The following is a 16,803-nucleotide window of genomic DNA, read 5'->3' on the forward strand; positions in this document are numbered from 1 at the left end:
TAAAATGTGTCTGGGATGTCTATCATAAAAGTCTCAACAGGCCACACCTAAAAGGACGCAGGAAGAAAATGGCCATTTTGCTTTGGAACGATCGTTTTAGACTCATTTTCAGGTGTTCTTCAAAGACAGACGTGTCCTTGAGATTTTGAATATTCGGCACCTGAACCCCAAGTCTCAAGACGTCAATGCCTAAAAAGACACAGAAAGTTGTCGGCTTTGATTTCAAGCAGCCATTTTAGACTTTTTCTTTTGGCCGTGTCCCTTTGTCCTTCAAAGACGTCACTTGGGAACTTGGTGAACATGATGGTGTGCTTTGTCTTTGCTGCCAGGCAGAAGAAACCCAAGCAGAAAGCAACATGAGGTTGCGTCCTGTCGCTAGTCCTCCCGCTTTCGCCAACTGGATTTCCCTTTACTTTTAAATGACAAGTTGAAAGACCCCCCCCACCCCCAACAGTGAGAGAGAAGGCACTGACTGCTTAAAACAAGTGGCGAGGGTGCTTATCCGTCAACGTCATTAACAAGCGAGTGTCATTTAACCTACATCGGCTATCTGCCGCCATTTCCACCGAGAAAGTCCCTCTTATCTGCTAATAGAGCAGGCTAATCCCTCAAACACGCATGTACCATATACACAGGAAGCTGCTGCTGAATACTGATGAGGCCGCTCGAAACGACACCGCAAGTCCCAGTGCTTCAATTTCCACATTTTATGTTACAGCCTTATTGCAAAATGTTTAATTTTGAAAGGCCGGGGGAATTTATGACTACACACAACAGTCCGTAATTACAACAGGGACACGTGCTATGTTTCAGGCATTTGAATGACCGAACAGGTGTTGCCAGCATCTAAATGTTTCATTGGGTGAGTGGGCAAAAACGAATTCTGCCTTGCAACAACTGACCACCGTCTGATCAAATTCAGCATTGCCGTTGGTAGTGTTGTTAAAAGAAGGGCATTTAACAGATTTAGCCCCTCATATTGTGCGACATGGAGAGTCAGGCTAAAAATGCGTGGCATGAATACGATACAAACACAATCAGGTCAGGATAGACTGGAGACACACTGTGTGGGTATTCAGGACAACATTCACACACGTAGAAATTCATCAGAAAGAAGAGATCCGCAGCGTGTTCACCCAGAAAATTAGATTAACCGAATTAGAGGGATTAGATTGACTGCAGCTGGATTGGACTTTTATGTTTCAAAGAAAGAAAGAAAGAGGACGATCGAAACAGAGAGGGGGAACAAGAGAGCGCAAGGCAAGAGTGCAACGTAACGAAAGAAGAAAAAAATAGAATTCTGCGTCTCAGCACATTTAGGCATACCGGATAACTTTTGCTGGCTGCTTTGCAACTGGTCCTCCACCGGGTGGGAGCAGGTTCAGACGGGTTCGTTAAAATGGAGGCGCCTGGCTGGTGCAGCAGCGTCACCCAGTGGTGAGAAGTGGAACACGTGGGCAGGATTGGAGCCTGGCTGCAACAAGAGGAAACAGTCACGCTAACGCTTCTGAAAATCTGTCCGGCAATTGAAGACTAAAACAATTTGGAAAGTGAAATGTAGGTTGTTAGGTCAACTAGCGAACCACTTTAAAGACTAAAATGGTTTTTATGCCCAAACATGCACATGAGGGTAACAGAGGACTATAAATGGCTTTCTTACAACAACATTCATATTAGCTGAATTGAAGACTAAATTATCTTAAATGTTTTAACTAATACGTGCTATGGTCTTGCGTTTTCAGTCAACCTAATAGTTCATATAGAGTCCACAGAAGATTTAAGTATTTTCAATGCTTACTAAAACAAACCATATCCTCGCTTTATCCTTCTACTGACAGGATGTGTCCAAGGTGACTTTGTCTATAATTCCCAACGTCAGAATGTTCCAACTGGCATACATAATTTGATTTAACAATGCTAAGCTAATCAAACAGGCTGGTAAAAATGTTGTTATTTCACCTTAAATTCCAGTTTGGGGCACCTAGTTAGGACGATGTATTTTCAAAGTCACACTGCGGTTTGGGACGGCACAAAAACTCTTGTGGCGTGACCCAACCGAGTGGAATAATATGGAGAACATCAATGGGGCCACACTGATGGATCACCGACAAACCGGAAGAGACATAATACATCGTCCGTGTCGGGGGCGGGGGCACCCCCGCCTCCCCGCCCGCATGTCCCTTCATCATTTTAGAATTTAGATGCTTCTCACAGTCTGCTTGGCACAAGCGAAAGGCGCCGCCTGCATACTGATAGCCGGCTCACCACGGAGGGGACCAAGATGTACAATGACTAAACAATAATTAAATTTAATGATGCACAAATTAATCACACGATTGATAGTGCTGATATAAAACAAATTTGAATTGGAAAAAATATATATATTTTAAAAAGCATCCTTATTTTTGTCAAAATAAGTGTCACTTTTTTGCCAAATTAATTTGTCAAAATGAAAATGTTTTATTCTTACGTAGAACACAAAAACTACTCGTATTACGTTCAAAATAGAAATCCCCATGTTTTGTCAGAAACAATAAATGTTATGATCTTTTTGTCAAAATTCAAATTTGCTAACTGAAATCAGAATCATTTTTCAATATTAAAAAAATTAAAGAAAAGGTGAAATGCAAAATGAACAACAAATAACGAGACGCATGCTTTTCGACTGCATAGTGTGTTGGCAAGCATTTTACAGCACAGTACATTGACAAATTGTTTTCAAGTCAAGCACATGAGGGCAGTCTTGCATCGTAAAGAAGTATCACTGAAATGTTTTCTATTTTGAAAAATATTACGTTCATGTCTTCATACCATGCACAGCTCCATAACGGATGAGTGACATTTAACTAGCACACAAGACAAACCCCCACCCTAAACCAAATAAACAAAAAATGGCGTGCAAGATATAAATCAATACGACCATAAACAGCACAATGAAATAACAGTAACTCTCGGGGGGAAAAAAGGGACACAGAAATGAATTAGACACATAGTTCTTTTTATTATCAAAACAAACATCAAAAGAGCGGCGTGAGACGGAGGAAGCGAAAAAGCACACCAGCAATTTCTGCTGAAAGACTGTTAAAATGACAATTACAAAACATATTTGAAATCACATACATCAGAATTCAGTGAAATAGCTTTTTTTCCCTCCCTTAAGAAAGTTTTGATGAGTGAACACCGTTACAGAAGAAGCAGCCATCTCAGAGCACTTTGAAGTGAGAAAGAAAGCGTTGAATGGCATCACCATGTGTACAACACGGACCAGAGAAGATTGACACGATGGGCTTTGCATCACGCAGAAGAGAAGCAGAGCCAAGCCACGCATGGAGCTACCCGCAAAAAGTAAAATAAAATAAAAAATTGCCATTGCCAGTACACAGCTGAATATCTTGTTCTTCAAGTGCCAGGACGGTCTCACAGTAAAAAAAATACAAACGGGAATAAATATTTTCAGTCTGGCTTGTAGTTTGTGAAATGTGTGAATGATCCACAGTGGAATGTCAAACTTGAAATTTTGGACATCGTTAAACCGCATTTTTCGGGAAAAACAGTTCCCTACAATTGTAAACGTTCAACTCTTTTTGTTGTCCTTTTGCATGATGTGAAATAATGAACAACAAGAGTCGACTTAAAAGCGTGCCGCATCCCAAACAGTCCTAAGGAGGTCTCCGGTGGACACTTGCTAATTTATCAATCGCAAATCTAGGGCGAGCAAATGCAATGTAAATGTAAATCCCTTTACAGTTTACACCATGGAGGTGATTATTCATTTAGGCTTTCCCCCTCAGGGCGTTGTCGAATTATTAATGTTGAGACGGGATCAACTTTTAAAAAGGAACTGTTTGCGTCTGCGCGCACGCGCGCGTGTGGCTAGCACCCACCAGAGCGCTCATAAATAACAAATACTGTAAAACCGCCATAGAAAACGGTCCTCGGCTTTCAGTCGTCATTTTTTCTGAGTGAGCAAATGAAAGAAGCTTGTGAACAGAAGTGGGTCATTCGCTTTCAGGTCAACACGTTGAGCGCTTCTCCGTCTTCTTCAACACTTAAATATGACGCAACAAAAATCCGCAGTCCTGTTTTGGCGAGCGGCGAGAACCTCCTCCAGTGCCCTCCCGAAGACAAGTTGGTTTTGGCAGTGGTTGTTTTAGCACTTGTGCTTCATGGCAAGCTGTTGGGAAAAACACAGTGAGGGAAGAGTTTGGACACGATGATGAGACATCAGTCTATTTAGAAAAAAGTCAAATAAAACCCTATACTGTATAAGACGCACCAGGATTTGAAGCACGTTATTTTTGTGAAGCATTGTACTGCATGTTAAAAAAGTTTATTCAACAGTAATTTTACCCTCTGTTTATGTGATAGATTTAGTGCTATTGTGCTAAGCCAGACCGGTCAAGGACATTGGCTAGTGCCGTGTCTCCCTCACTTTTGTTCACCGTGCAACTTTTGCTATGGGTGTTTATGGGACGGAAGCCCATTCAAACTACAACCTTTTCTCATTTGATTCAGGCTTGCGACTGGCACTGAGGAGGCTGTTTTGAGTTCTTTTTTTGTTGTTGTTTCAATATAATAGCACTCTATAATATTGCCCTGAGGAATCCCATAATTAAGTTGAATGTAAAGAATGAAACGGCCACTGACTGCAAAGTGGCCGCAGTGCGAGACTGTATATTGTGACTGAGCGAGCCTGCACGGCTTGCTTGCTTCAAACAACGACGTGCCTCTTTGTGGGGGACTTACTTTAACTTGATTTTTGGCCACAGTGATTTTGGACTTGACACTTAGCCCCGCCTCTGACTCATACACAAACAGGATGAACGCAGGATGCAATGTCGAATTTTGCCAGATGGGGGCGGTAAAGCATCACACAAGAATGAGTATTCTTAATGACTCTCCTTCGATATTGGAATTATAGAAAGAGAAGCGTCAATTGTGACACCCCAGAATTTGCCTGCACACGTCTCACGCTACGTGGCCGAATATAAGCAAGTAGAAGACACAAAGTTAAAATATCGGAGAGTGAAGTGCTTCGTGCCGGCGGGAGGCAGATCGGGGACACCTGCAAACGAGGCGTGCTGGAAGATTTGTGCGACAGCCGCCGTTCAACGCGCAGCGGGGAAGCCAGACTGCCACGAGCAAGCGGGGAAAAGACTCATCAAGCCAAGTGCACAAGTGTGGGAAAAGCACAGTGGCAAAATGGAGGAGGAAAACGACTTCCTCGCAGATGTCTTGTCGCAATGGGAGAAAATGTCGAGCTCTCGTACACGAGACAATGTAAGACCAGGAGTGGCCACTGTGCACTCATCTCATCCAAGATTTTCTTTCATAAATTTAGATCCAGGTTCAGAATTTTAAAGACACGTGCAATACATTTGCAATGCAAGTGATTACTTAGTTTTAATTTTCATTGATTAAAAGTAATGTGAAGACTGTTCGGAGGCACTGTTAATTGTTGAACATTTTAAATTAATAAAGGGACAGTGTTTGTATTTACACATTTTAACATATACCGACTGGTACATATATGAAAAACTGCATTTTTTCCCCCACATTGCTGTGCAGGTTGATGCAAGTTTCAAAGCCTGTTTTGCATCAGGAGAAATGAAGGAAATCCCAGATGGGAAATAAATCAAAGAGCAAAACGTGTTTTGAATAATGTGATGTCATTTGCTCGCTCTATAAGTATGGAGGATCTGAAATGAGATTTTTGGAGACAACCCCAAGAAACACCTTGAGATTTTACTGCTCAGCCCTAATTTTTTCTCGTTGAGCTGGCCACCACCCGTCCCTAATGATGTTCCAAACACACACACACACACACAAACTGTGTCACACAAACTGTGTTCATTTCACAAACTAAAGTTCATTTGGATGGCTTCTGCAGTACAACTCAACAAGAGTCAAGCATCGGCGGTTAATGCAAATGTGAGCAACGAAGCCTGCCAAAGTGCAAACGGGGTCTGCCTGGGTGGCGTGTGATGCATTGCGCTATTAGACAGACAACTGCGGTGCAACCATCGTAATCAGCCACACCGCAAATTGGGTTTTTCCATCATCTAGCATGCTAATCGCTAAACTGAACAGCATGCGACGTACTCGGATGAGAGATACGGAATGAACGGAAGGCGAGGGAGCATCCCAAGTGTAAATGAGGGGAAACGGGAGACATTATGTGGAAGCAGTGAGGTAGTCATCATCATTAATGCCGTAACAAAAATATATATAGAGTACAACCTTGCACATCAAATGTATTGCCTGGAATAACAAACGTTTAATCTGTTCTCTCCCTCTGATATTCATCAATTCACAGAAGGAGTCGGTCCCCACTTTGCCCATTTTACCTCACATCAAACGAGTGTGGCCCCACCTTGTGTGCGGTGACGGCAAACTGTTCGGCGCTGTTCATCATGTCGGCGGTCCTCTCCTCAGCCCGGCCCAGTCGCTCGCCTCGCTCGTTCAGAGCCTGGCTGGCCTTCTGCACGGCGCTGGTCACGCTGTCTGCGGCCGAGTGAAGGATACTGTTGCCTGTGGTCCACCGAGGAGAAGAGAAAAGGTAAAAAAGGTTAAAAAAAAAATTTTTTTAATTGTTAATAAAGTTTGACTGAGTAAGCAGCACACATTCAAGTGTTAACCATCGACTCAGCATTACATACTTTGGTGCAATCTTCTTGACTTTCTCAGACAGAGGTGTCAAAGTCAAGGCCCCGGGGGCCAAATCTGGCCCGTGACATCATTTTATTTGGCCCACGAAATCAAAACATGGACGTCAACTTGCATGATCCTTGCTAAAATCTGGACCGAAATGTCAAACCATCATGTGAAATTAATGGTTTTGTTACCCTGTTTCTTCAAGGCGCGGATTCTGATTTTTTAACCCTGGAGTTCGGAAAAGTATGTTTTTTTTAAAGCACCTGTGCAGGTTTAAACATAGCCCAACCAGAAATGGGTGCGTTGTAGATGACTCCTCCAGAACTGCACGCCTAAAAGTGGACGGATCTTCAGATGTTCCACGGAAGCCCCCAGTGGAGGTTTTGACCTAACAGGCAATCCATCTGCAACACGTCAACAATGCTACCGCGCTATGCTAACAGTGAGACGAGGAACAGCAAGTCTGCAGCTGCGGCGTTCCGGCTGGGGTGTCATCTGTCATTTGACGAGGACGTGTCTGGGAGAATATTCCCGATTATCCAACATATTGCGCGTTGCATGACAGCCAGGGAGCGCACAGAAAGCACAGCTGGTATTCCTTCAGAGGAGGTGATTCATCAAGCGGAAGTATGGCATTCTTGCCCACTTCCTGTCTTTGGGGAGACAATTCCTCTTGGAGTCCACTTCAGACAGATCCCTCAGAATCCCTTCAAGGGAGGCCAGGAAGTAATACTCCCGTCATCGGAATCATCCCAACCCTTCTGACCCCTCCAGAAGTGTGTGCCGGGGAGCACATCTCCGTCGTGTTTGTCTTCACTCTGCCTCTGTTTCTCCTGAGGCCCCTGTCATCACCGGCCTGGGCCGCCCCCCCCCCACCCCTCACCCTCCATGGGGGGGAAAGCAATTACAGACTGGCGGGGGGGGGGGGGCGCTGTGTGAAGGAGGAGCTGATTGGAGGGCATGAGCCTGGATTATGCTGAAAAAGAAAATGGCCTCAAACAGTCGATTTCTACATATCTCAGCACGTCTTGCGAGAGTTTAACTCAGTGAAGACCTAAATCACTGGTGTCAAACTCAAGGCCCGGGGGCCAGATCTGGTCCGCCACATCATTTTATGTGGCCCACGAAAGCAAATCAAACATGTCAACTTCTACGATGATTGCTAAAATCTGTACCAAAAATGTCAACTTCTCATATGTTTTCAATAAGCGAGATATTGAAAGCATTTTCTTGTGACCAAACCCCTCCTTACAGTCGTTGACTTCTTTATACGGTTTCGCAGTCATTAACGGCCCTCCGAGGGACTTTTAGTGACCCGCGACAAAAATGAGTTGGACACCCCTGAGCCAAGTGATTTATACCACAAGTCATTTTGGCCGCTACATGGAGGTCGTCAACATGAACCACTACATTATCAATGTCACCCAGTCAAGGGCATAGGCTGACTAAATGGAGAATTTGCATGGGTGGGGGTTAATACCGCGGCAGTTGCATGATGTCCAATCGTAAAATCTGAGTGTCATTTGACATTGCAGGCGCACATCTTCAGTGCATGAACATCAGAATATCAGACACACTCGGCAGATTGCAAACAGCCACGTTAACGCTCAAGAAGGACCATATAGCACCGTTAATTAAAGAGTGTACACGGCTGAGTACACCAGAGTGTAGCGTACACGTCTTATCGCTGCTGTGCAAGGATATCGCTTGGGGGGATACGACGTTGATGTGTGTGTGGGTGGTTTTTATAATATATTCTCTGCTGTGAAGTATTGGCAAGCAAACACTTATCTGCACTTGACGGAGTTCCGTCGAAATAATCTCCTGAACGAGTGGCGCATTGTCGGAGGACCTTCGGCGACTCGTGTTCACGAGAGGGAGAAGAGAGAAAACCCATCAGACGGCATCGTGAGAGAGATGAACTGTGTGCTCGCCACTTCACAAGATTTTCATCGGTTTCAAAAAAATAAAAAAATGGATCGATTGATTTTTGACTTGAGGCACAAGCATCCATCCATTTTCTGCTCATTCCTCAGGTTGCGGGTGAGCAGTCAACCTATCGCAGCTCATTGAAGAGGCAGCGTTCTGTTGACCTTTAAACTGCAATGGTAAATGAAATTTTTCAAAGGGAACTAAAACCAAGCAGCAGCTGTTTACTTCAATAAAATCGAAGCATTCATTATAAAAAAAAAAATTAAAATACATTTAAAAGATTGCATCTGCCTTTGCCATCACTTTTAGATCTTTTCATTCTCACGAGAGTGCGAATTCTTGAGAATGTAATGTGCAGTCGCCAGTCTTGGCTCATTCTGCGTCTTGATGTACTCATAAAACCATTCGGAGATAGCAAATATTCAGCAAGGACAAGCGACATATCGTGGCTGCCGAGTGGAATCAGAGCATCTCCGAAATCGCTACTTTTCGTGATATCAGCAACTGAACTCTGTCGTTCTCTGCAATCTGCCAGCAACACAATTCAATGGACTGTCCTGGTATTAGATGAGTCCTCTCCTGGCCTTTGGCTGATAATGATTCTGCCCAAAATGGCGCAAGCCCCCCCCCGCACGTTGATTCATTTTTCCGTTTAATTCTTATTCTGCGAACACAATCTTTGGTCGCTCTTCTCCCTCCCCACGCTCTCCTTTCCCTCCATTCCCAAGCGCCGCATCTTCCATCAAGCATATCGTCAGCTACGCATGTGCTTTGAGAATAATTTCACTCATTACAGTCCCGACTCGAGTGAATTTGTCGAAGAAGGATCCATCTCGGGCTGCTCTTTGGAATGGAATTCTCCTTCTGCGGCATTTGTCAGCGGCGCGCCGGCTTGACAGTGAGGGGTCCAGACAGTGAACATAACTCACAAATAACCTTTAGGGGTAAACTGGAAATGCCTTCCAGATTGTAAAAAAAAAAAAATGACAGCCAAGGTCACTCACAGTTTTCCTCTGAGACGTTGCAGCAAGGTTTATTTGTGTTTACTCTATTCCCGCAAATAGTGTCAAAGCGTGTTCATTTCCTCCATTGCGCCAGGAGGCGGCGCCTTGTCTAAAAAACATTTGTTAGAATAATACAACGATCTTACAATTAACGCGAACCAGAAGTTCACCGCTCAACTTTTTTTTATAGATTTTTATATGCTACCCCACATGAAACAAATAGCGGTGTAGCTCCACAGACGATAAAAGCAAAGAACACCGCGGCGGCCGACCGCAATCTATCGGAACGCTAATTGCCCGATTTGTCTTTATCTGTGACTCGTTTATATGCAGAAAGCGTTCCGACTTGAATTGAACTCCCTCCCATGCTGTTTAAGGGCTTTGGTCAATGGTCCTTTTTTTTTTGGGTCAGCAGCACGTTGGGCCGGCAGTTAGCTCTTTAATGGTTGCGTGAACGATAGCAGTGATGAACCGAGATAATTACAGTTACTACCGATTGAGTTTCTGTGATGGAAACAAGAAGGCATCTATGGGAGAGACGTTGTATTTGCTTGAAGTGGAACCTTATCATTCACACAACATTGCGAAGCGACCACAGGTCAGAGTCCAGCGAAAACTCTAATCATCAAAATTGTTGAATTGTGCACCCAAATGCAAAAAGTTACCAAACCACCAAGTCATCCCATAGACGGTGTGCATGCTTTGATAGGAGCCGCTCGCTGTTTTGGTTAGCAACCAGGGTCAAATGGTCTCAATTGTTAACTCTTGAATGAACGTGTGAGTGACAATATATCTATAAACGGAGATGATTCGAGGTCGATTATCTTTTCCAGATAGGAACAGGGAGGCGTTTATTTATCTCGGTGACTATTTGGGCACGCAACACCTTTTATGAGACAGTAATGCGGGAAATACGTACGCCCAAATGTCTTACCTCGTCGTCGGAGCAGACTATGGTGAGCAACCAGATCTTTCCTTACTCTTTTCATTAACACTTTGCAGCGGACTACAACCGAATCTACCGCTTGGCCTTCTGTAGTGAAAAAAAAATATTGACAGAAATTATTAATTTATTTATTTTACTGCAATTTTGGTTGAAATTAGTAAAAAGGAGTTTTGGGTTACTACGTGATCGGTTTAGTACGAAGGCCATAAACGTTCAGGAATGACATGCTGTTATTTAATTAAATGGACGAGGCTGGGAGCTGGAGGCGCATGGTCATGAAAGGACGGTTTTTAAGGGACTTGTTGAAAAGTCTAAAATGGACCTTAAAAAAAGACCGGAAAGATCGCGACTACGACTAGCACGAGCATATAAAAAAATGTTCCCTCCTTCTCACCTTTTGCACCTTGCATCATCAATGCTCCTCTATGAAACCTTAAAACCCTGACACATCGAGATCAAGGATGCCCAGATCTACTCCAATGACAACCTGCGCCATCAATTCTATCAAACTTTTCAGGGCGGGGCAGGGGGCAATCACAGACGTCTCGGCCGATAAGAGTCTCCCACAGTTATGGTCCCACACCTGAGCAGCGTCATGACTTTTGTTTTGCACTGGTGTGAGACTTAAACTGGAGTGGACAGCAATGGCGGCATCCCGTGAGGCTCCTGGCAACCACGAGGCAACTTGGGTCTCATTTACACACAAGAAGAAACAAAAGAATTCTGTCGCGCCCTCCGAGCGAACTAACCTCAAGAAAGTCAGTGACTAGTCAACAAAGCTCAAGGTCACTTAAACCGGCGGTCCCCAAGCTTTTTCAGCCCCACGGACCGGTTTCAAGTCAGAGTTGAGATGACCTGCATGAAAACTGCGGTATTTTCGAAACATAACACGAGGAACGTCCTATCTGGCCGCAACAGCCTCTGGTCGCTATGGTAACGTTTAAACGTGCCTTCAAAATAAGATATAGCACATAAATTCAAAGTGCATGAAAAATACGACTCACTATCGCTGCATATTATGCAAAGTGGGCTTGGTGCGTGGGAATCTCCACCCCCCACCAATTTTGCGAGCGCCTGGGTTTCATTTTTGCGGTAACCTATCACGTGACCGAGAAGCGCACCTTGACCTGCGTTAAGAGTGACATAGACGGACGGATGTAACAGAGAATTGGGTAATTTTTCAAAATAAAACATCTTTTAGATTCTGAAATAAATAAAACTGAAGTTTTGTTAGTTATTTCTTCTTTCTGTGCGGCCCGGTACCAAATGACCAACGGACCAGTACGGCTGGGGTTGGGACCGCTGACTTCAACAAAAGAATTTGGAATTGGAAATTCAAACCCTCATTTTCTTACTTGAACAACTACCGCAGCCTAATTTAAAACAATTCTGCCTCTCTGTTTTTTTTTTGTTTGTTTGTTTTAATGATAACTGATGAAAACGTATTGAGCACAGAAATGACAGGAAATGTGATTCAGAACAGTCGTACTATAATTTGCAGGGCTTTTTTTTTTATATCCACTGTATCTGTGGATGTAAGAAAGCCAAAAGGTAAGACTTTAATTCCAAAGAACGAGCTAACAACTGAATTAGCATTGATGGTTCCACCCCAGTGAAACAGTGACTTAAAATAGTAAAGCCACTTGCGCTTCTTCAATTCTTCGATCCATACCAGTCGACAACAGTCTCCGAAATGACACTTTTAGCAGTCAAGACTTACCAAAGCTACAGCATCACTGTTCGGGGGGGAAAACTCACGAGTAGTCCTTTCGGGCAACAAAGAAAGTCTAGCGTACAACAAGCAACTGCGCTCTGCAGCGTTATCCCTTGCCAAGGAGAGAAGATTAAGTGACTCGGCATGTTTGTCTCTATGCGGGGTTGCACAAACGGAGCCAAGGTGCTTGCGGTTGATGGAAGTCAGGCGAGAGCCAAGCCGGCCGGCCGGCCGAGTGTGGGTGGCGGGGCCGGCCGGCGAGATGTGTTTGGATTAACGACTCCATGAATAATACAAAAGCGGAACAGTGTTCAAAGATGAGAGTTGAGGGTAAACAGATCAATATCGGATTCATCCGGGCAGGATGCTACTTTTTCTGCTTGCTTTATGAGCAAACCATTTACATCCTCGCCGCCAGGAAATGACAGAATTGGCTGGTTGGGCTTCAGATTGCTGTGCTGCAACTACACACGAATTGATGAATGGAACATTAAAGGTTATTTCGAGGATCGGAAATTAACTGGATTTTTTTCTTTTTTTTTTTGACAAGGAATGAAATGACTAGGGGTTTATTACAGCTCGTTTGTTAATGTTTTGCAATGATTCACAATTAGAATTAGGGATGGGCATTGACTTAAAAAAAAAACTATGAAAATATCAATGTGGTCTTTTGAACAACTGAACCAAATAATTTTCCCCAGAGGAGCGTCATAATAAATTTGCGCGGGATTGGAGCTCAGCTTCCTGTCGCAGATGCCATTTTGTTCATTTTTAGAACAAAAATCAGCAGCACTTCTGGTGATCGCAGCCAAGGACAGTACAGTACTTCATTTTGCCTTTATCACGACCCGATTACAGCGGAGCCGCACATTTTTTGCAGGTCAACATTTGCAAAGGCTCCATTATTAACCCTTTCAGGGACAGCTTATTAAAGGTTAAATTGTCCGTTTAACACATTTGAAACATGTGTAACTGATATACATGTTCAAAATCGTGATTAAAAAAAAAAAGTTATGTTGTCTGAAAAAAAGTGCTTTGCCACAATCTCGCAGCGTCGATAGAAAATTGCAAACCTTTTTGAGCGAGTGTCAATTGCCTGTGGATTTTAGCTCTTCCCGGCAGGCACTGAGCAGAATTCCAAGTGGATGTTGGCCACAGTTGAACAAATAGCTGCTTTTTGCCTTAAATTTGAGTTCCGAAGAATAATTCATCAAAATGTCATAACCATCAATAAATCTGTGAATTTTTAAGCATATGCCCATCCCTAAAATATGAACATTGGATTGTTAAGACAATCACATGCATTTTTATCCACTTCAGGCGCCGACCTAGTAATTCACATCAGGCAGCACAACACACGCAAAAAAAAATAAAAAATTGCATAAAACAAGACTCCCCCCTCCCACGCAAGGGTCTCACCTCCCAGCAGTTTGGACTGACAGTTGACAAACTCTGGTTTCCGCATCGGGATGTAGCGTTGGCAGGTGTGGTGAAGAATCTGGACAAAGGTGCACTTCTCTCCCGCAGAACCAGCGACCCACTGGTCAAAGGCGTTATCGAACGTCAGGTCAAACTCGGGGGAGTCCTTTGGTTGGAGTAATGGTGAGAGAATTTGTGGCGGTTGGAGAACGCAAACGTCTGAAATTTGAATTTGACGCGGCTTACTTTGTTGGAGTCAATGCCGTTGACCTGCCGTAGTTGGTCGATAGTCCATTGGGAGCGCTTGACAAAGGCGGACGATCCTTGAAACTGTTTCACTTTGGTGATGGAGACGTGGGCTGGCTTCTTATTTGTGACTGTAAAATAAATAAATAAAATTTAAAAAAATGAAAGTTTTGAAATTACATATGGGAAAGTAAATGTGCAGGGGACCACCGGAGTGCCAATATAAACCACGGGTGTCAACCTCAAGGCCCGGGGGCCAGACCTGGCCCACCAAATTATTTTATGTGGCCCGCGAAAGCAAGTCAAACATCAACTTCCGTGATGCTTGCTAAAATCTGGACCTAAATTTCAGACTCTCCTATGTAATAAGTAAGAGAGGTACTCTAAGAAGAAGCACTGGTGTTGGTTTCTCTGTCAATTCAACTCCTTGCCCTCAACTGGCCCCAATCTGACAGGATTATGTGGACTTCCTCTGGACGTCCATGTTTGTTTACGGATCACCCGGGCTCATAGCGTACTTCTCGGAGCCGACCTGTTCCTTTTATTGCTTTTATAACCCAGCGAGCAGACCTCCGCTTCCGCCATCCGGCGTGATCTATTGTGTCGCCTCGGATAAGAGAAAGTGTTCGGGTCACTTTCTTCCACTGTTGCGCCATAACGCCGCTCTACGAAAGTCGCGACTATCACCGGGTCACGTCATGTTTCGTTCCATCACGTAAGGCCTCTACAACTCTCGTTGGGTTCCCGCCGGTTCTGCTGGCCGTTTCTTTAGATATGATTTATACAAATATAGGCAGGGCCCGTTGTTGCATCAGGTGATATATTCAGTGAGCGAGCTCCCCGGCGAGCGAGGGGATGTTTTGTGTGTCCATTTGGACAGCTGCAGCTAATGCGCAAGGTGTTGGCCTGCGGTCACAGGAAGGAACAAAGGCTGCCGGAAAGCCACGAGCATGACCAAATCGATGAGGTGAACGATGTCATCGCAAAAACAGAATTTCTAGGGGCCCCGAAAAAAAAAAAAGAATGACAGCTGGATCCAATGGAACGGCGTAGCGGTGGATTGATGACATTCAAGTTACTCAAATTCACAACAGAATAATTTGTTACATCTGTGGTAGTGTACATTGAAGAGAAGCCAAAGCGCTGACTGATAAATGTGTTCCCTGATAAACGGGAAATGTGAAACTAACAGGGAAACACGTCTTCCTGTAGCCCCAAAAAAGATTGTTTTATGAGAGTTCATCAAAAATGATGCGAAAGCTGTCCAAATATTGCTAGTTGCCTACAAGGAAAATAAGTCTGATCGTATTTTCCGAACAATTATGGAATCAATCATGAATTATTACAACACTCTCCTTGAAAACATGACATTCATCTTACGGGAAAAAGTATGAATATCGTGTCTGTAGTCGTTGCACGGCAGTTTTACAGTGTCGCTGCAACGTAGGAGGCAAACGAACTCAAACATGTTCTCATCTACATTCAAGGGTATCTGATCGAGTTGCGCAAATATTTCAACAAGGGGCGAGGCAAAAACATTCTTAGTCTTACTCCGGCTGTAGCTGTAAAACTTACATCCAAAACAAAAGGACTAAACAATGAATGTCCGCTACCTAAATATGCTGTTACACATTGAACCCCCGGCCCAATAAGTCATGCTAATCATAATTAACACAGACTTACGCCAACCTTTTTCGACCCAAGATCAACTTTTCAATCAGCCAATCTCCCACGGGAGCCGCAGTTCAGTGTCAACATCGCGAAGCGCCCGCACTGCCACGCCCGCCCCCAGCCCATGCCTGCAATCGTATTTATTTCACTTTCAGCGTGGCCCAAAAAACATCTTCCTAAGATACTGGATCTGAGCGCAACTTTGACACTTTCCAAGTATGCGAAAAGAAACATTCAGTACGGCTAGTTACATATTCACCGACACCAGCTTTGTATTGTAAACACACACAGAGGGCCCGAGGATTAGAAACGCGGTTATGCAACAGCGAAAATATGTTCGTCGCTGCATATTCACTGGCAGCCTTGTTGCACTTGTTTGTTTTATTCCGCTAAATAGGAAGCGTCGCGATACTTGACACTTTGTTGGCAAACGACAGTCTGAAGGTCACGGAACAATCCCACATTGGCAGCGAGGTCTTAAAAAGTGCCAGATAACTTTGAGGCTCTCAAATTAGTTTCACATTCAGTTGACTTTCACTTTTTGTCCCCGAAGTCTACAACATTAAACAATGATTTAAAGTTACGAGTGCCGACTTGACCGAAACAATCAATCAACCAGCGGAGGGTACACGCTCAAGCCTGACAACAAATGTTCTTCATCTTCGTGACAAATTGATTTCCTGGTTGAGGTTGAGCTCAGGTTGTATGCGGACACAATTTAAAATTGGAGAGTGACCCACTTCCCTCAAAAGGGAAGCTTGCATTGTTGAAAGCAAAAAAAAAAGTCTAAATCGAGTGACAATGACTTAAGAGCCTTGTTAACACTATTGTTCCCATGCTTGCTGGCTGTCAGCGAAAGGCCATACCGGGGTTTCTTTCCCATGCGCTTATGAAGACATGCAGCCACTTCCACCGGGTGGATTAGTTTCATGTTGTGTTTGGCTTTGATTGTCGCAGCCCAAAGGCAAAAATTCGACTCAGGACAAACGTTCAACTTCCCAGTGCGGAAAGATTATCAGACTTGTGTTGGGGTTGGGGAAACCGAGGGAAGCGGTGCCACGTGAGCGTGTTATCATATCGGAATGGACAAAGCCCAGCTCGTGAAGCAAAGACGATCCGACGCAGGAAACAGATGGCGAACGACGAAATGCGCGACAATGACACCGTTAAGGCCGACAGAACAACGGAAAGGCGCATTAATACTTTCCTTTGCCAAA

The 16,803-nt window shown here is 44.1% G+C and overlaps 1 protein-coding gene across 4 annotated transcripts in view; it reads right to left on the minus strand.

The window, feature by feature from the left end:
• Nucleotides 1–2,981: 2,981 nt before the first annotated feature.
• The window catches only part of stxbp6 (syntaxin binding protein 6 (amisyn)), a 37,766-nt gene continuing 23,944 nt past the window's right edge, over nt 2,982–16,803 (minus strand). For 3 of the 4 annotated variants that reach the window (XM_086127381.1, XM_086127383.1, XM_086127382.1), the window contains 4 exons: nt 13,916–14,046; nt 13,670–13,835; nt 6,374–6,531; nt 2,982–4,174 (listed from right to left, as the gene is read on the minus strand). In XM_086127381.1, the coding sequence (XP_085983507.1) occupies nt 4,151–4,174; nt 6,374–6,531; nt 13,670–13,835; nt 13,916–14,046 (479 nt within the window). In that variant the 3' untranslated portion in view covers nt 2,982–4,150. Of the gene's footprint in view, nt 4,175–6,373; nt 6,532–10,524; nt 10,624–13,669; nt 13,836–13,915; nt 14,047–16,803 lie in introns of all 4 variants that reach the window. The other variant, XM_086127384.1, reaches the window with a different exon arrangement.

The sequence above is a fragment of the Hippocampus guttulatus genome, chromosome 13, assembly GCF_054856545.1.
Source record: "Hippocampus guttulatus isolate MCC_2025c chromosome 13, RoL_Hgut_1.0, whole genome shotgun sequence".
In the NCBI taxonomy this organism is placed as follows: Eukaryota; Metazoa; Chordata; class Actinopteri; order Syngnathiformes; family Syngnathidae; genus Hippocampus; species Hippocampus guttulatus.